Source organism: Anomaloglossus baeobatrachus, chromosome 9, assembly GCF_048569485.1.
Source record: "Anomaloglossus baeobatrachus isolate aAnoBae1 chromosome 9, aAnoBae1.hap1, whole genome shotgun sequence".
NCBI lineage: Eukaryota > Metazoa > Chordata > Amphibia > Anura > Aromobatidae > Anomaloglossus > Anomaloglossus baeobatrachus.
Window position 1 is genome coordinate 87374214 of NC_134361.1, and position 20638 is coordinate 87394851.

At 47.5% G+C, this 20638-nt stretch overlaps 2 protein-coding genes across 4 annotated transcripts in view; one reads left to right on the forward strand and one right to left on the reverse strand.

Moving 5' to 3' along the window:
* The window catches only part of UPRT (uracil phosphoribosyltransferase homolog), a 41717-nt gene extending 29380 nt beyond the window's left edge, over positions 1–12337 (reverse strand). For both annotated transcript variants that reach the window (XM_075322690.1, XM_075322691.1), the window contains exons 1-5: positions 11824–12337; positions 8931–8973; positions 6916–6985; positions 5968–6030; positions 2941–3102 (exon numbers count right to left, since the gene is read on the reverse strand). In XM_075322690.1, the coding sequence (XP_075178805.1) occupies positions 2941–3102; positions 5968–6030; positions 6916–6985; positions 8931–8973; positions 11824–12113 (628 nt within the window). In that variant the 5' untranslated portion in view covers positions 12114–12337. The remainder of the gene's footprint in view (positions 1–2940; positions 3103–5967; positions 6031–6915; positions 6986–8930; positions 8974–11823) is intronic.
* Positions 12338–12399: 62 nt separating this feature from the next.
* The window catches only part of ABCB7 (ATP binding cassette subfamily B member 7), a 173072-nt gene continuing 164833 nt past the window's right edge, over positions 12400–20638 (forward strand). For both annotated transcript variants that reach the window (XM_075323860.1, XM_075323861.1), the window contains exon 1: positions 12400–12598. In XM_075323860.1, coding sequence (XP_075179975.1) covers positions 12458–12598 — 141 coding nt within the window. In that variant the 5' untranslated portion in view covers positions 12400–12457. The remainder of the gene's footprint in view (positions 12599–20638) is intronic.

The following is a 20638-nucleotide window of genomic DNA, read 5'->3' on the forward strand; positions in this document are numbered from 1 at the left end:
GAGGGAATTGAGGGACAGTCCTAGCTGTAGACCAGACTGTAGAAAAGACAGGATGGTCGGCAAGGAAAACGGCCAAGGGGCATGGTCGGAAGAGCGACACCAGGACAGGAAAATCCTCCAAGTCCTGTGGTAAATCTTGGCCGAAGAAGACTTCCGAGCCTGAGTCATGGTGGAAATGACCTCAGAGGGAATGCCTGAAGCCGTCAGGATCCAGGACTCAAGAGCCACGCCGTCAATCTGAGAGCCGCAGAATTCTGGCGGAAGAACGGACCTTGAGATAGAAGGTCTGGGCGGTCCGGGAGATGCCACGGCACCTCTACGGACAGACGGAGCAGGTCTGGGTACCAAGCTCGCCTGGGCCAGTCCGGAGCAATGAGTATGACTCGACGGCCTTCCATTCTGATCTTGCGCAGAACCCTGGGCAAGAGCGCCAGAGGGGGAAACACATAGGCCAGACGGAACTGAGACCAATCTTGAACCAGTGCGTCTGCTGCGAAGGCTTGAGGATCGTGGGAGCGAGCCATGTAAACCGGAACCTTGTTGTTTGAGATCCAGGATGGGCCGGAAGGAACCGTCCTTCTTGGGGACTAGAAAGAGGTTTGAGTAGAAACCGCTGAACCGTTCCCGGGCAGGAACCGGAACAATTACACCGTTGGCCTGCAGGGATGCCATGGCCTGCCTGCTCTGAGAGCTCTGCAAAGCTTGGAGCAGCAGAGGCACCCTGAGAAGGGGGCTGATGCATGGACAGCAGTGTCCGGGACAACTGCCCCATGGAGTGGGCAAAAGACTGGGAAATAGCTTGTGAGAAGGACGCTACCCAAGCCGGGGGTTCAGCCACCGGGGCCGGAGCAGCCGGAGGGACCCCTGAGGAGGCTCCAGGCTGAGACACAACCATATTAGCACAGGCATCACAATGTGGGTATGTGCTTGGCTCTGGCAGAATGAGCTTACAAGCAGTGCATATAGCATACATGTTTGCAGCCTTGCTTCAAGTGACAGACATGCTGCTGAGGTGGCAGCTCTGCAGCAAGAATACACTCCCGTAGAATGCCCTGAGAGTGTATAACAAAAAGCCCACAACCAGAAGTTGTGGCTTACCAGCCCGCTCTCTGTGTGCCCTCTGGATTCCACAGCTCCAAGCCCCAGTGAAGCGTCAGCCTTCCTAAACAGCAGCAGCTGCAGCATCCAGCGCCGTCAGTATAGAACGCTGAGAAAATGGCGCTGGAAGGAGGAGGGGGGGCGGGTATTACCAAGAGCGGGAAAACGGAGGGCCAGGGAGAGATACAGGGGAGGAAACATCTCCCCAGAGAGGAGTGTCTTCCCCTGCTGGCCGAGCGGTGGGCGGCGCCACGCTATGCATACTGTATGCATGACATGCAGAGAAGCCGAAACCGAAACTAGGCCCAAACTGAAGCCGGGGCCTAGATTTTAAAGTGCGGCCAACGAGCAGGCACCTTCGGCGCGGTTCTCAGGGGAAACCCCCAGAACCGGCCGGAAATTACAGTCACGCTACAACACATACTGTCCCCCTAGTAAAAATACCCGGGACCCCTGAAAAACGTCTCAATACTTAGCTTTGAGACGCAGGGCCATGTCCCTGGAGAGGGGGGTAAATGCTCCTTCCAGCAGGAACCAGACAGGGCTGCGGATGGAGACCGGTCGTCTGCAAGCAGAGAGGACCGTGGAGGCTCCCACTTCAACCCAGAGCCTCTAAGAGGATGTGAAGGAGCGCGGCATGTGAAGGCTCCAGCCTTATAAGTCAACCTTAACAGCACCCCGACAGAGTGGGATGTGAAGGGACATGCCGGGAGTCCAGACTGGACCCGCTTTTCTTCCATATCTTTAAAATTAAAAATAAAAATGAAAAAATATCAGAGAATGCAAGTGTGTGTACCTCCTGAAACACAAAGCATTGAACTGGTTAGATTGTCATCCAGGGGGTGTATATAGCCCGGAGGGAGGAGCTACACGTTTGAGTGTAGTACTTTGTGTGTCCTCCGGAGGCAGAAGCTATACACCCATGGTTTGGGTCTCCCATAAGGAACGATAAAGAAAAAAAAAAAAAAAGTACACCGCGCTGGCAGTCTGGAGTATCCATGCTGGAGGACGCCACTCTACAGTAAATCTTTAAATCTAGAGGTTATGGCTACGCCTCTTTGGGAGCTCCCAGTTTACTCCCATGTCGGTTTTACTAAGTGGTGTTTTCATGTGTAATAGTGGCATTTGTTTCCGCTGCCAGGCCCATACCCTTTCACTTATATATGATTTTATAACACTCAAATATGTGATATTATATCCACTGAATGTCTCCCCACAAATGTCCAGGTAGGGAACAGGGGTTCGGAGCACAGTAAAAAGTAATCAAAAACATGGTGCATTGGAATTTTTCATATAGTATACTTCTAAAATAAATACACAGCTGCACTCTGAAACACTAAAACATGTAAACAATGAATATAGGAATTTTGGAACTGAATTACTGCTACTGAAATGTTTTAAAAATTAGATCCTTAGAGTATAATATGGCCAAATTAGGAGAGCCCGACTGCCAGTGACAAGGCGTATCCCTCTTTGTTGGGTCCCTAACCTAATATGCCAAAAACCTACAATTTTATGGGCAGCCAGGAACCTACTTAAACTGAAAGTCGCCTCAAGCTGGTGGGAGGAGTGCTCAGTCAGAAAGAAAGGAACTACAATGTGATATAAAAATCTCACCAGCACATCCAAACAGACAAATGTGAACAGGTTTAACCTGAAGATGCAACATACTTCAGAGTGCAGCTATACATTTTTAGAAGTGCATTGTATTTTCAGTTTGCAACTGTTCACATTTGTCTGTTTGGATGTGCTAGTCAGTTTATTTCAGTCATAATTTTGTGATTTTTGCTAAAACACAATCAAATATAAAACTCGATGCGTTATGTTAATAGTGTCACTCACTTAGTATTGGGTACATCAACAGCACCTTCCTCCTGTAAATGTCTGGTGGGAATTTAGCGTAGTAAACTTTGGCACGTTGTGTTTCTTCATCGCTTTGGATCAAGATCTTTCCAATTCGGATAGAGCGACAGCAATCACGTAGCCCTTGTTCCATGGCCTCACCTGAAAAGAGGAGAGAAAGATGAGCAGAGAGCTAGTAGCTTCTCAATAACCCCCAATAACAGTGCATTGTCCACAGACGACATCGGCTGCCTCAAACCTCTATATTATCTGCACATTATAGATAGTATTCTGAATGCACAAAGTATCTACCCCTCACAGATGCTCAGCAGCGGTGTTTACCTGTGCTACCTCCATCATCAATGGATCTGTCCGCCTCCTGCAGTGACCCGGTATATTAACCTTGTATCAATTAGTATGGCTCGTCAGCGTTATCCTGCAGTGAAAATTAGGATTTAATTTGTCTCCTTTTTGCACAGGGATTTTTCTCCTGTTTTTGACTGCACTAACCCCTTAAACAATGTCCAAACATTGATCAGGATCTTGGCCGTTCACATGTGCTATTGTCATCTACTTGTAACAATTCCAATACTTAAAAAAAAAATAGATCTGCTACAAAAGGGGCAAACATAGATGCACACACAGGATTCTGTTTTGCATGGGATTTAGTTCCCTTTCTAATGGATGCATTTTTAATACTGGCATCTGTAAACATCTCTATAGTTCTGGGCATAGACAGAGCTAAAAAATGAATGGATCTGTCTGTTAAAGGACATCATATGGATGACCATTACTTGCGATTGTTTCTCTGGGCTTCAAGATGAAGGGGGGGGGGGGGGGGTCAGTTTAATTTTTTTGGGTCAGACAAAAATAGTTGTGCAGACTACATCACGCCAATATGGAAATAACCACTGTACATATTAACAGAGCCTTAGTGATAGACAGGGACCCTGAAGATACAAGCGGTGATCACCCCCATCAGTCTCATCTCTTTCCAGGCTACATAGCGAGTAATGAGGCCTATGAAGTAAATAGAAGCAATGGCCTGCCAGCATGGTGACTGGTAGTCTCAGACTCAGGCCAGCTCTCTTAGCGACGTATGCCACAGCAGTACAGTATTTTACTTGTATATGGGGCAAGAAAACTTTTATAAACTCTTGGTGACAAATTATATTATATATTAACATACACACACAATTCTTAAAAGGGGTCCCTGCGAATGCGAAAATGGCTTCCCTGGTATAATTGAAACTGCAGCCCATTCTTGTCATGTGTTGGTACAGACTGCAGACTAGATAAATAGCTTCCAAAACCTGTGTCAACTTACATGAGCTGTATCACATATAACTCAGTCAGACTGTCCTATGTAGGAGGAGGGGAGGGGGGAGAATCTCTCTTCCCCACTAAGCACAACAGGTTATTTACAGGATCTCCAGGTTCATTCTCCTCAATGTTTGTTTTTCAGTTTGGTGCAGTCAGTCTCTATGCACAGATATAAAGCTATCAGAATGATAAAGGTGGTGGTGTGGGGGAGGAATCTGGAAATCTCCTCAAATACTACATGGGTTAGTAATTATTCACACAAAAAGCCAGCAGCTCATCGGGGTATGTGATACAGCTACTGTAAGCTTAAACATAGGAGCTGTATTTATTCATTCTGCAGCCCATACTGACTTGTGACTAGGACCGGCTACAGTTTAAACTATATCGGGGATGCCAATTTCTTTCTTTCTTGGAGAATCCATTTAAAGGAAGGAAAAAAAAAAAAGAAATATATATATATATATATATATATATATATATATATATATATATATATATATATATATATATATATATATATATATATGAAATACAAACTATACATACTATTTATCCTCAGAACTGGAATAACAAAGATAATCTCAATGATAAATATCATATTAAACATATTTAGTGGGAAACATCAACAGTGCTATGCAGTGTGCAAAATGTTTGATCACGTCAGGTGGGAGAGAATTTTTTTTTACCGGCGCTGCATTCACTTTTATATGATTGCTGTGATACGGTGTATAATGGTGATCCCGTGTCTGGGGACTGGAAAAAAACTATCTACATTGTGATCTCTAGGGTCTCCACTACCCCATGTAGTGCAAACCCCAGAGATTTTCCACTGCTGGGAAAGGAAAGGGAGGGGGTGCTATACACTTTTTCCTGAGTGCAGTGAAAAAGCGGTGCTGAGGAATAAGGCCCCTTACTGTTGCTGTTAAAGGTATATTGGCGGTCGTTAAGGGGTTAAGAAAGTGACTTTCTAAATGTCAAATGTATTTTTATATATTTTGAGTTATTATTCTCCTTTAGCAGATGAAAACAACTGAGTTGGGAAACTCACATAAAGTTACCCAATAAATCTGCACAGAGGCATTCTCCTAGGAAAGACAAACCCTCAGTTTTACCTTCTTAAGTATTCAAATTTATGGCTTATTAAAATACCACTCCAGGAGTTTGTGGTTTTTTCAGTGCTGGAGTGGAGCTTTAAATCTAAGCTCCCTGTCATATACTCACCTTCCAGCATCTTCACTGTTTGCAGACGTAGTTTCCAGTCCTGCGGTGACACTAACTTCTGACTGTCCGGAAGTCAGAAGTTATGTCACAAGTGCTCAATGTATATTCTATGAGAGCCAGAGCGAGGCTCCCATAGAGTTGCATTGATTTGCGACCTCCAGCGCACTCTATGAAACACTGGTGGTGCTGGCAGGTCACTTTTCGCTGAAGACCAAGCGTCTTCAGAAGGTGAGTATCAGACAGGGGGCTTGCATTTACAATCCCCACTCCTGTGGGAATAGGAAAAAAAAAATACAAATACAAAAATTCTGGAATGGTGCTTTAACCTTTTGGATGGACTGACAGCTTTACACAGTGTTAAATAAAACAATACAAATACAAGTAAGGCTTTGTTTCTCATGCTGGGTTCTAACACCCGGACCGGTTCTGGGAGCAGATCCCCACGCTGCCCCTACATCTCAGCAGCCTGTGTGCAGCACGTACCGCTCCTCATAATGCTCACTCCACAGTTCCCTTTTTCAAACTTCACCCCCTCGTACTTGTAACCTAAAAACCAAAGCAAAGTTTTAGTGTTTGATGATGTAGAAAAACCCCAACGTCTACCTCCACTACATTATCTGTGCTAGTGAAAGTAATATATTGCTCCCTATTATCAGGAGGCAGATTCTCAGGAGATCAGTGACCAGCCCATAGAGGTTAACAGCTCATTTACATATTAAGGAAAATGAGGCCCTCTCTGGAATTAGACATCAATTGCAGATCTAAAAGTGTCATTATATTCAGCTTCCTATGACCTACATGGCCATATACGAGGCTTAGGGCGGTGTCACACAGTACGATATATCGGGCGATATGTCGTCGGGGTCACGTCGATAGTGACGCACATCCGGCATCGTTAGAGATGTCGTAGCGTGTGACACCTCGGAACGACTGTGAACAAGCAAAAATACTCACCTTATTGTTGCTCGATGACACGTTGTTTATTTTCATAAAGTCGTTCCTCCTTCTGCGCGACGGTTGTTCGTCGTTCCCGGGGCAGCACACATCGCTCCGTGTGACACCCTGGGAACGACAAACACAACTTACCTGCGTCCCGCCGGCAATGCGGAAGGAAGGAGGTGGGCGGGATGTTACGTCCCGCTCATCTCCGCCCCTCCGCTTTATTGGCCAGTCGCTGTGTGACGTCGCTGTGACGCCGAACGTCCCTCCCCCTTCAGGAAGAGGATGTTCGCCGCCCACAGCGAGGTCGTTCGGGAGGTAAGTACGTGTGACGGGGGTAAACGACTGTGCGCCACGGGCAACGAATTGCCTGTGACACACAAACGACGGGGGCGGGTACGATCACTCATGCGATCGCACAATAAATCATCTCGTGTAACGCCGCCCTTAGGAGGGCTGATCCTACTGACAGATTCCCTGTAACCCTCTCACCTGTAGGTGTAGTCACTGTGCATTCTGTGTATGGCAGCTGATTCAGACCTTCTTCAACCACCAACCGTATCTGAAGGGATCAAGAAATAATAAAATACAGATCAAAATAATCAAAGCTTTCCACTGATTCCAGACATTGGGCTATGAAGATGATGACATATCACATTGACAGTACACAGCCCTATGTGCGAGCCTTCTGCCCTGCGTACAAACCTTGTAGTGCCCACCACTGCACTATATGCAGATCAATATTAGTCACCATATACATCACCAAGCCAAATCCCCCCAAGGTATCATTCATACAGTGTACTGCCTGTCAAAAGCACCACACAAGAACAGCACAACATAATGGCAGCAGTGGCTCAGCGGTTAGCACTGCACAGTGGTTCATTGGTTAGCACTGTTACTTTGCGGCACTGGTGTTCTGCGTTCAAATCCAGCTAAGGCCGGAGTCACACTTGCGAGTGTCTCTCATGGTATAACCCGGTACGGCCGCACACTCTCCTGACAGGAGCGGGTTTGGCTGCATGTATTTTTATGCAGCTGAGACGCTCCTGCCTGGAGGGCGGCAGGCTGTGCCACGTGATCTGATGCGAGACTCATGCGAGTCTCTCGCAAGTGTGACTCCAACCTAAGGACAACATCTACAAGGAGTTTTTATGTTCTCCGCATGTTTGTGTGGGTTTCCTCTCGGTTCTTCGGTTTCTTCCTACACTCCAAATACTAGCGATACCAGAAATGCTGAGAGAAGAAGAGGCTGCTCACACTGCTGTCCACACTGTCCATCTGATCTAATACTGGAGATACCAGAAATGCTGAGAGAAGAAGAAGAGGCTGCTCACACTGCTGTCCACCCTATATATCCGATCTAATACTGGAGATACCAGAAGTGCTGAGAGAAGAAGGTGCTCACACTGCTGTCCACACTGTCCATCTGATCTTATACTGGAGATACTAGAAATGCTGAGAGAAGAAGAGGCTGCTCACACTGCTGTCCACCCTATATATCTGATCTAATACTGGAGATACCAGAAATGCTGAGAGAAGAAGAGGCTGCTCACACTGCTGTCCACACCATATATCCGATCCAATACTGGAGATACCAGAAATGCTGAGAGAAGAAGGTGCTCACACTGTTTTCCACTGTCCCTCTGATCTAATACTGGAGATACCAGAAGTACTGAGAGAAGAAGCTGCTCACACTGCTATATATACACACACATATACATACATAGTATATAATATTATATATATATGTAAGTGCTGATGCAAGAACAGGTTGCTCACACTTCTGTTCAACATCTAGAAAAGTGCTGAGATTATAAGAGGCTGCTCACACTGCTGTCCGACTCGATCCTGTCTATTTGATTTAATACTGAAGATACCAGAAGTGCTGAGATAACAAGCTGCTGCTCACACTGCTGTCCACCCTATCTAACCTCATACTGGAGATACCAGGAGTGCTTAGGTAAGGGGCAGCTGCTCACATTGCTGTCCACCCAGTCTATCTGATCTAATACTGGAGATACTAGGAGTGCTGAAGTAGAAGGCAGCTGTTCACACTCCTGTCCAACCTCACTATCAATACAAGTATCTCCAGGTCACAACACAGCCCCAAACTGCACATTTTCCTCTCCTAATATTGTGACATACTTCTGTTAGAGGACAGTGGACAATTCCTACACAGATTACCTTTAGACAAAATTACCGATTTCCTAATTCAAGGTATTTAGTAATTTATGACATTTTCATCAGTTTTTTTTCTCTATTGCTGAAGAATCTGTTTAAGATCGAAGGTGAACAGATTAGTTTTCATAAGAGCATTGAGATCGGATGTAGTAAACCCACCACTAGTTGGCTGATTATATATGGCCACTGCTTAACATCTCGAGTGAGGGCAAAGAAAGGCCTCACTAATGATCGTGCAGGTTTTGAATAGTTGTGAAGCTTTCTCAAGCATTCTAGAAAATCCTGCCCCAGGCGATGTGAGAGGCCATCACTTACAGACTACCTACCAGGCGATCAGCAGAAAACACAAAATCTCCTCGGCTTGTGGTCCTGCAAAAGAACAGTGACAACAAGTTACACACGATTCCCACAACATAGTCACTCTGTAAGCATCAGACGACTTTGCTGTGAGGCTAGAAATGGTCATATCCTGGGCACGTACCCAACACGTCCTCCCACACTGCCCGGCACAGATAGTGTCTGCTTCCTGCTGGCACGTTATAGTGTTTGTATGCAGCACTCTGCTCCTCTAGGAGGGGGGGGTGCACATATCTTCATGTACATTACTCATCTCTGAGCAAGAACACTGCATTCCCTGATCACCACCTGAGCTGGGACATCACAATGTGCTGGGGTCTTCTGGGATATGACTCCTCTGAAATCAGCGCTAATCTAAGCCCCAGTTACAAGGGAGAGAAAAATTCCTATCCTCAAAAGAGTGAATCAGAGTATAAAAACAAAAAGGGCAGGAAAGATGCCACACTTCCATTAAATTGTATCAGTCACAATCCGCTGCTCTGGTAAACAACGGAATCCGATTGGCAGATTCCGTTGTTCCCATAGACTTGTATGAGCGGCAGATTGTGACTGATGATGCTGCGTTGCATCCTCCGCCCGACTGATCAGTCATGGAACGGCTGACCGCGGGGCGAAAGGAACGCAGCCTGTAACGTTTTTTGAGCAGCGCAATCCGTAGGATTTTGCTTCGCATGCTCTCTGGCTCCCTGCACACGTCACCAGGATACACATCAGGTTACCAAGCAATGCGCTTTGGTTAGTTACCCGATATTTACCCTAGATACGTGTGCAGGGAGGCCGACACTTCCCCGCTCGGCTCCGCCCCCTCCCGCACTCCGCATGTGTACTCACACACTCACCTGTCCCCAGCCCTGCAGTCCCCACGGCACTGACGTCCTCAGTGCCAAGGCCCCGCTCGGCTCCGCCCCCCGCACACAATGGAGTCCGACAAAGAATTCTGTTCTTTGTCATCCGTTGTACAACGCATCAGTCACATGCGTCAAGCAACGCATGTGACTGATGCAAAACAACAGAAATGTGAACCTAGCCTTACTTGGCTGAGCTTCAACTAGGAGCACAGGATCATCCAGCCCTGTATATAGGCACCCTTATATATAAAGATATTGTATAGTACCATACAAGCCCCCTCCCATACATAAGCCTCCTGTAGTTAAGCTTGTGGTGTAAAAGCCCCCCCTTGTATAAGGACCCTGTATAAAAGCTCTCTGTATATAAGCCCCCTACTCCCCAGTATATAAGCGCCCCACACCCTCTGTATATAAGCCCCCTACTCCCCAGTATATAAGCGCCCCACACCCTCTGTATATAAGCCCCCTACTCCCCAGTATATAAGCGCCCCACACCCTCTGTATATAAGCCCCCTACTCCCCAGTATATAAGCGCCCCACACCCTCTGTATATAAGCCCCCTACTCCCCAGTATATAAGCGCCCCACACCCTCTGTATATAAGCCCCCTACTCCCCAGTATATAAGCGCCCCACACCCTCTGTATATAAGCCCCCTACTCCCCAGTATATAAGCGCCCCACACCCTCTGTATATAAGCCCCCTACTCCCCAGTATATAAGCGCCCCACACCCTCTGTATATAAGCCCCCTACTCCCCAGTATATAAGCGCCCCACACCCTCTGTATATAAGCCCCCTACTCCCCAGTATATAAGCGCCCCACACCCTCTGTATATAAGCCCCCTACTCCCCAGTATATAAGCGCCCCACACCCTCTGTATATAAGCCCCCTACTCCCCAGTATATAAGCGCCCCACACCCTCTGTATATAAGCCCCCTACTCCCCAGTATATAAGCGCCCCACACCCTCTGTATATAAGCCCCCTACTCCCCAGTATATAAGCGCCCCACACCCTCTGTATATAAGCCCCCTACTCCCCAGTATATAAGCGCCCCACACCCTCTGTATATAAGCCCCCTACTCCCCAGTATATAAGCGCCCCACACCCTCTGTATATAAGCCCCCTACTCCCCAGTATATAAGCGCCCCCTACTCCCCAGTATGTAAGCGCCCCACCACCCTCTTTGTATATAAGCCCTCCACCCTCTCTGTATATAAGCCCCCTACTCCCCAGTATATAAGCGCCCCACACCCTCTGTATATAAGCCCCCTACTCCCCAGTATATAAGCGCCCCACACCCTCTGTATATAAGCCCCCTACTCCCCAGTATATAAGCGCCCCACACCCTCTGTATATAAGCCCCCTACTCCCCAGTATATAAGCGCCCCACACCCTCTGTATATAAGCCCCCTACTCCCCAGTATATAAGCGCCCCACACCCTCTGTATATAAGCCCCCTACTCCCCAGTATATAAGCGCCCCACACCCTCTGTATATAAGCCCCCTAATCCCCAGTATATAAGCGCCCCCTACTCCCCAGTATGTAAGCGCCCCACCACCCTCTCTGTATATAAGCCCTCCACCCTCTCTGTATATAAGCCCTCCACCCTCTCTGTATATAAGCCCTCCACCCTCTCTGTATATAAGCCCTCCACCCTCTCTGTATATAAGCCCTCCACCCTCTCTGTATATAAGCCCTCCACCCTCTCTGTATATAAGCCCTCCACCCTCTCTGTATATAAGCCCTCCACCCTCTCTGTATATAAGCCCTCCACCCTCTCTGTATATAAGCCCTCCACCCTCTCTGTATATAAGCCCTCCACCCTCTCTGTATATAAGCCCTCCACCCTCTCTGTATATAAGCCCTCCACCCTCTCTGTATATAAGCCCTCCACCCTCTCTGTATATAAGCCCTCCACCCTCTCTGTATATAAGCCCTCCACCCTCTCTGTATATAAGCCCCCATGTATAAGTGCCCGGCAGGCGGAGGCAGCCCCGGCGCTCGAGCAGTACCTGTCCCGGATGATGGTCTGCAGCTCGCGGATCTGGTCATTCATGGGCAGCAGCTTGAGCTGAGGTCCCACCTGCCGCTGCTGGTCTTCGGGCACGTCCAGGTCCGGGCTGCCGCTGTCCTCGCTTTCTTTGTCCGCCTCATTGCTGCTCCCGCTGCCGTCCACGAAGCGTATGTGCCTGTGTGTGAGCTCCGGCTGCTGCTCGCCCGGCATGTCTTCCATGCACTCCGGCGGCCTCACACTGCACTGGGCAGCGTGCTGGCGGCTCTCGCGAGGCTTCTCTACCTCCATGGCGGTTGGCTCCCTGTGATGTCACTCATACACGCGGCCCGCCCCCGCACGCCAATGTCAGGTTCTCAGATAAACCATTTGGGGAAAGTGATGCGAGCGGTAACATTGGAAAATGTGAACAGAATGTTCATCCTTTATAATGCGGGCGGCGGCTATGTACTGTGTGTGACACACGAGAGCACGCCGTGCAGACCCGCTGCCACAGCGCCTACAGCCAATGACAGGGGGCGGGGCCTGTGTGCGCCCGGCTTCCTGCCTCACTGCTCCTCTGGCGGCTGCTAGGCTGTGCTCTATGGTTGTGGAGGACCGAGCTGCTGCTCACTACAGACCCCGTGACCCAGGACATGGCGCTGCTCATGGTGCTCAGTGTGTCACGGAGGAGAACGGTGTCACCATGGCAGCTCAGGAGGACGCTGGGCTCCTGGTGTCCGGGGGAGCGAAGGTGCAAGACAAGCAGGTCCCGGGGCAGGGCACAGCAGAGCCAGGTGAGAGGGGGAAGAGGGAGGACCACAGCGTGGTGAAAGGAGGGGGGGGGGGACACAGTGTGGTGTGGGGGGGGGGACACAGTGTGGTGTGGGGGGGGGACACAGTGTGGTGTGAGGGGGGACACTGGTGAGGGGGGAGACACAGTGTGGTGTGAGGGGGGACACTGGTGAGGGGGGAGACACAGTGTGGTGTGAGGGGGGACACTGGTGAGGGGGGAGACACAGTGTGGTGTGAGGGGGGACACTGGTGAGGGGGGAGACACAGTGTGGTGTGAGGGGGGAGACACAGTGTGGTGTGAGGGGGGAGACACAGTGTGGTGTGAGGGGGGAGACACAGTGTGGTGTGAGGGGGGACACTGGTGAGGGGGGAGACACAGTGTGGTGTGAGGGGGGAGACACAGTGTGGTGTGAGGGGGGAGACACAGTGTGGTGTGAGGGGGGACACTGGTGAGGGGGGGGGACACAGTGTGGTGTGAGGGGGGACACTGGTGAGGGGGGAGACACAGTGTGGTGTGAGGGGGGGACACTGGTGAGGGGGGAGACACAGTGTGGTGTGAGGGGGGACACTGGTGAGGGGGGGAGACACAGTGTGGTGTGAGGGGGGACACTGGTGAGGGGGGAGACACAGTGTGGTGTGAGGGTGGGGACAGTGTTGAGGGGGGAACAGTATGGTGAGAAATGGTAGCATGGTGAGAGGGGACGGGGATATATATGTGTGTGAGGAGTTTCTGGGCGCACAAGAAGTGCAGCTGAGACAGGTGCTGGGGTCAGTGAGCACACGGTGTGAGGGGACGTCCCCCCTGCTGAGGTCACATCTATGAGATACATCACATACATCTGAGATACTAGAAGCACTAGTCAAAACTGTGTAGTAATACCAAACACACGTCCAGCACCGGTCACATGTTTGGCCGAAGCGGTTTCTGTAATGGTTTCCTTGTTCTTATTGCAATGTGCACATTGTTGATTTAGACAAAAGGCAGCAATACTACAAAAAAAACATATAGGAACAAGGGGTAGAGCAACATAGCAGACCACCACACCATACAATGATTTCTTCCTTCTGTAGCGGCCATTGTACAAGAAATAGATCTGAGCATTTCAGCTCCATTCAATGTTTACATTCGTCCGCTGCCGGAGCCAGTACCAGCTGATCAGTGGGGCCGCCGAGCGGGAGACCCCTCCTCCAATAAATACATGCTCATGGCCCAGTCTGTGACACAAGCATGTGCAGGATCAGCCCGGTACCCACCAATCCCAGATGTGTGTTTCTGGTCGATCCTGACATATGCTTCTCCCTATTATTATTGGGGTTGTTCACTAATAGGACAGCCCCTTCTCATGCCACAATTGCCCCCATTGAAATGAAACCACTTATACTCACCTCCTGTGCTGGGGCCGATCCAGCAGTATCTACCCTCGCATTCCCGGGGGGCTCATTTGAGATTGTGACATCACACGAGCCCCGCAACCAGTCACCGCCGGCTTCTCTTACCCACCCACGCACGCACACACACTTTCAGACATGATGTGTAACCTAGGGGAAGCGAGCGGCAGCCACAGCTCTCACCTCCTGTTAATTACTGATACGTCTGAAGGCTCAGAGACAGAAGCCGGTGGTGACTGGGTTTGGGGCTCACATGACGTCACAACCTCAAATGAGCCCCTTGGGAATGCGAGGGTAGACACTGCTAGATCGTCCCCAGCACAGGAGGTGAGTATAAGTGTTTGGGTTTTTTTTTAATGGGGGCAAACGTGGCATGAGAAGGGGCTGTCCTAGTAGTGGAGAACCCCTTTAAAGGGATTGTGCCGTGAAAACAATATCTCCCATCCTCAGGATAATGACCAAATTGCTTGGACCCATCAGCAGAACATTTTCTGTCAAGGAACTTTTATACCTGTTACAAAGTGGAGTAACAGGTCAGAGCCCAACCACCGCTCCATTCATTCTCTACCATTTGGCAGCCCCCTGCAGAATGACTAGAATGCCATTCGGTCATGTACTCTGCCGATCCATTCTAACCGGGAGAACAGTGCCTTATTCTGCCCAGCAGCGCAGGGCCGAGCAGTCACACCCCACAGATCAACAAGATATCGCCTATCCGGTGGATAGATAACTTGTTTTCACAGAACTGTGCAAAAGTTTTAGGCAGGTGTGGAAAATGTTCTGCAAAGTAAACAAACTAAAAAATGGAAGTGATTTTATTTTTTGCAATTAACAAAATGCAAAGTGAATGAAGAAAAGAGTAATGTAAATCAATATTTGTTGTGATCAGATTTTCTCTTCAAAGCAGCATCAGTTCCTCTGGGTACTCGCTAAATGTTTTTGAATGAACTCTGGAGGGAGGTTGTTCCAAACATCTTGAATAACTAACCACAGATCTTCTGTGAATGTCACTTGTGCAAATCCGTGTTCATGTATTCCCAGACTGACTGGATGATGCTGCAATCAGGGCTGTGGGGCCATGTTATCACTTCCAGGACTCCTCGTTCTTCTTTACACTGAGTATACTTCTTAAAGGGAACCTGTCAGCAGATTTTCCCGCTATAAGCTGCGGCCACCACCACTGAGCTCTTATATACAGCATTCTAGAATACTGTATATAAGAGCCCAGGCCGTTCTGTATAACGTAAAAATCACTTTTATAATACACACCTAAGGGGCCGTCCGATTCAATGAGTGTCGCTGCTCTCTGGTCCAGCACTTCCTCTCTACGGCGATCACTCCTTTTGCACAAAGAAAGGTTAAAGACCGCCCATGCATGCGTACTAAAACACTTTGATCAAAGAGCGCCTGTGCAGGACCTCATTGCCAGCTAGTGTGCATGATGTGGACAGGTCATGCACACGGGCCTTAGAAATAAAAGGACAGCGATCGCCGTAGAGAGGAAGTGCTGGACCGGAGAGCAGCGACACTCATTGAATCGGACAGCCCCTTAGGTGTGTATTATAAAAGTGATTTTTACGTTATACAGAACGGCCTGGGCTCTTATATACAGTATTCTGAAATGCTATATATAAGAGCTCAGTGGTGGTGGCCGCAGGTTATAGTCGCCAAATCTGGTGAGAGGTTCCCTTTAATAACATTGGCTGTATGTTGGGGTCGTTGTCCATCTGCAGATTAATTTAAAGCCAATCAGACGCCTCCCTGATGATATTCCAGGATGGATATCTGGTGGGGGTCTGACATCAGGTATCCCCACCAGTCAGCTGTTATTAACTCCAGTGGGGGGCAGATTTAAGCAAACATTTTCTTGAAAAGAATAATTCAATTTAAAGGGAATCTGCCCCCAGGTTTTTGCTCCCCCATCTGAGAGCAGCATAATGTAGAGATAGAGACGCTGATTCAAGCGATGTGTCACTTACTGAGCTGTGTGCTGTTATTTTGATAAAATCAATGTTTTCTCTGTTGCAGATCTAAACTACACTAAACAGCTTAGTAAGTGACACATCGCTGGAATCAGGGTCTCTGCCCCTACGTTATGCTGCTCTCAGGTTAGGTCCGGCAAAAACCTGGTGGCAGATTCCCTTTAATGTGCCTGTACAGAGAAACCTTTGTATGGAGCTGTGGTGGTCTTATTCTGTTCAGTGTTTACATCTGGCCGTGACTGGAGCTGATAACAGCTCATCGGTGGGAGTGCCGGGTGTCAAAGCCCCACTGACTTTAATATTGATAATAATAATGATATATACTTCAGCTCTGCTGTATCTCTAAGACTAGCTGCAGAGTTATGTAACATTAAAGACCCTTCCAAGATCCACACCCCACACTGACTACTGTGAGATATAATGATACAGAACTCAGCTCTTAGGTATCTCCACCCAGTAGCTGCAGAGATCTGCATGCTCTTTTCTCCCCTGTATGACACTGCCAGCTTATGATTGGTCAGCCTCATGCAGTGGAGGAAGTACATGCCCTCAGAGGCTAATCGTTGGTAATGTCCAGTTGAACGATAACATAAATTATAACCTAAACTTCTCAAGTAAAATCTCCACAAGGGAGTGGAGAAATATTAGAAAATTACAATTAAAACTACATTTTACTCAACTCTGTGGCCAGTTCAACATGCTGAACCTGGGGAAAGGTCCTCATGAAAGTAGTGTGGCCATACATCAGCTGAGAGGAGCTCAGAGAAAGAGAGAGAAGTTACAGATGTGGCTTTGAGAACGAGCTCACTGACTGATTCTCAGTTGCATGTTGGTCACTTTCCTCACTCACTGGCAAGCACTTCTGTCCATATAATGGCTGCAGGTGGAGGAGCAGTGACCAGACCGGCCCATCATCCGCCTTATATAGAAAAAGCAGCCATTCCCGAGAAGTGTTTTACAAAAGCAGGAGGCTGATGGACAGGTCTCCATGGAGGACAGACGGAAGGCACTCACCAGAAATGCGGTAAAAAAAAGCTGTTTATTCAACCATCAGGTCAAGGGGAAACAGCTTTTTTTTTTTACTGCATTTCTGGTGAGTGCCTTCCGTCTCTTTCCCATGGATATTGTGAATTGTGGTCTTTGGAATGAGCACCGGGGCCAGTATGCAATGGAATTTATTGCCATATAATGCGTGTATAACCCTGGAATAAGAGGATTAAGCGGTTAGCTCGCTGAATGGTGCCAGTGTTTCCTCCTTTTTCTTCTTTGATGGACAGGTCTGGTCACTGCTCCTCCATCCGCAGCCATTGTATGTATAGAAGTGCTGGTCAGTGAGTGAGGAAAGTGCACTAACAAGAGAAAGTGACCAACATCTAACTGAGAATCAGTCGGTGAGCTCGTTCTCGCAGTCACATCTATGAAAGTAGAGGGGTAAGAGCCATAAACCATGAAATAAGAATAAACTAGACCGCACGTTTAGCACAAGGGTTCCTTGCAAAGGATGACATTTGTGGCAATAAAACACAACATGTAGACACACCATGGATGTCAGATTCTGTACTGTGGCCTGTATTCAGTAACACTTGTAACATTGTACTGTATCCAGTTGTGGATTTTCATGGCGGCAGATCTCCAGTTATGTCACATGGAAACTGATGAGCTTGTGGCCGTCCCATGTAAGTGTACAGGGCTTGCTATTCTCTGGGCAGTTGGCCTGGGTTCTGTGTACATAAAAGCCCTGCACTGCGGCTGGGGTCCCACGTAACGCTCCGAGCCTGTCCAAGGTGTAGACACTGCCTAAAAGTCTTATGGCGTTCTGCTGCATCATAAGAAATGAATTACCCAGGGCTTTCTTATTGCTAATAATTCATACACCAAAAAACCCTGTTAAAAATTAACCTTTAATAGATTAGATAAAAAGATAAAACCCAAAAAGACACATAATTTGAATAAAAAATGTACACAGCAGGGTACCTAAATAGGTCAGGAGGCAGTAAAGATTGATATGAAGACTAAATATGTTCAGTCACACATATATATCATCATATCACACATGTATCACCCTCAGACTTTGGTACAGCTTTTTTCTAGAAGTCTCTGGACCTGGGACTCCTGAGCATCGATAATTTTTTTTTAATGTCCCCCTGATGAACCCCGGTGTATCTGCAACTGGGGAGAAATGCGTCAGGATGTTATGGGATTGGTCACTTTACTACATCACTGAGTACGAACGTTCAGATAAGTACCTTGAATTTTTAATATTTCTGGTGATAGGTGCTGTATTTTGAGCAGGGTCATTTTGGGGTTGCTCTAGGGTTTCCCGACGGTGAATGGGGGCGCCCACACAGTTAAGGTGTCATACCCTCCATTGCTAGGTAGGGACTTCTAGAGCTCATTAGGGCCAGTTGTTGAGTTTATTTACGTACAATACAGAACAAAAGTTTGGACACACCTTCTCATTCAAAGAGTTTTCTTTATTTTCATGACTCTAAAAATTGTAGATTCATATTGAAGGTATCAAAAGTATGAATTCACACATGTGGAATGAAATACTTAAAAATGTGTGAAACAACTGAAAATATGTCTTATATTCTAGGTTCTTCAAAGTAGCCACCTTTTGCTTTCATTACTGCTTTGCACACTCTTGGCATTCTCTTGATGAGCTTCAAGAAGTAGTCACTGGAAATGGTTTTCCAACAGTCTTGAAGGAGTTCCCAGAGATGCTTAGCACTTGTTGGCCCTTTTGCCTTCACTCTGCGGTCCAGCTCACCCCAAACCATCTCAATTGGGTTCAGGTCTGGTGACTGTGGAGACCAGGTCATCTGGCGTAGCACCCCATCACTCTCCTTCTTAGTCAAATAGCCCTTACACAGCCTGGAGGTGTGTTTGGGGTCATTGTCCTGTTGAAAAATAAATGATGGTCCAACTAAACACAAACCAGAAGGAATAGCACGCTGCTGCAAGATGCTGTGGTAGGCCTGCTGTTTCTGTATGCCTTCAATTTTGAATAAATCCCCAACAGTGTCACCAGTAAAGCACCCCCACACCATCACACCTCCTCCTCCATGCTTCACGGTGGGAACCAGCCATGTAGAGTCCATCCGTTCACCTTTTCTACAAAGCCTTCATGGTAAAATAGCTGCTAGGAAACCACTGCTAAGGACAGGCAACAAACAGAAGAGACTTGTTTGGGCTAAAGAACACAAGGAATGGACATTAGACCAGTGGAAATCTGTGCTTTGGTCTGATGAGTCCAAATTTGAGATCTTTGGATCAAACCACCGTGTCTTTGTAGAAAAGGTGAACGGATGGACTCTACATGGCTGGTTCCCACCGTGAAGCATGGAGGAGGAGGTGTGATGGTGTGGGTGTGCTTTGCTGGTGACACTGTTGGGGATTTATTCAAAAGTGAAGGCATACAGAACCAGCATGGCTACCACAGCGTCTTGCAGCGGCATGCTATTCCATCCGGTTTGCATTTAGTTGGACCATCATTTATTTTTCAACAGGACAATGACCCCAAACACATCTCCAGACTGTGTAAGGGCTATTTCACTAAGAAGGAGAGTGATGGGGTGCTACGCCAGATGACCTGTCCTCCACAGTCACCAGACCTGAACCCAATCGAGATGGTTTGGGGTGAGCTGGACCGCAGAGTGAAGGCAAAAGGGCCAACAAGTGCTAAGCATCTCTGGGAACTCCTTCAAGACTGTTGGAAGACCATTTCTGGTGACTACCTCTTGAAGCTCATTAAGAGAATGCCAAGAGTGTGCAAAGCAGTAATCAAAGCAAAAGGTGGCTACTTTGAAGAACCTAGAATATAAGACATTATTTCAGTTGTTTCACACTTTTTTGTTAAGTATTTCATTTCTTGTTTTCATTCATAGTATTGATGCCTTCAATGTGAATCTACAATTTTCAGAGTCTTGAAAGTAAAGAAAACTCTTTGAATGAGGAGGTGTGTCCAAACTTTTCGTCTGTACTGTAGGTGATTGAACATATTTATTCTTCTTATTCTTCAATCTTTACTGCCTCCTGACCTTTGTAGGTATCCGGCTGTGTACATTTTTTAATCAAGTTATGTGTCTTTTTTGGGCTTTATCTTTTAATCTACTCTATTAAAAGTTAATTTTTAACAGGGTTTTTTGGTGTTTTGTGGTTTGGATTGTTATGTATACCCTATAGTCTTGCTCTGGTTTTTGTGTCTTTCTTATTGCTAATGGCCCGATGTTTTTGGTAGATTCATATGGCCATTATAGTGCTGTGACTTTTAGCCGCTGCACCCTGGAGGTGGGATACACGTGCACTGGCCTTGGGACCCCAGCCTCAGAAGATCGGCTCTAGTATGACAAGGCCAGATTTAGCTGTAAGGAAGGAATATATGGCTAATATCATCCACTTATATAAGGGCAGAAACAGCCTTATTAGACAGACAATATATCCCAGAAATACTATTTAGTAAATTAAGTGGCACAGCCTGATGTCCTTCTTCTCAGCACTTCCTCCACTTTATTACAACAGGAGGAAATAATATCTCCCATGGACACATTAAAGGGGTCTTGGCTGACCATGTGTTTGGAGGATAATTGAGGAATAACACAGTCTGTGATCCCGCTTTCACATCTCAATTTCTTTAGTAATGGTAAGCAGCGGGGGATCCGAGGCCAAGGC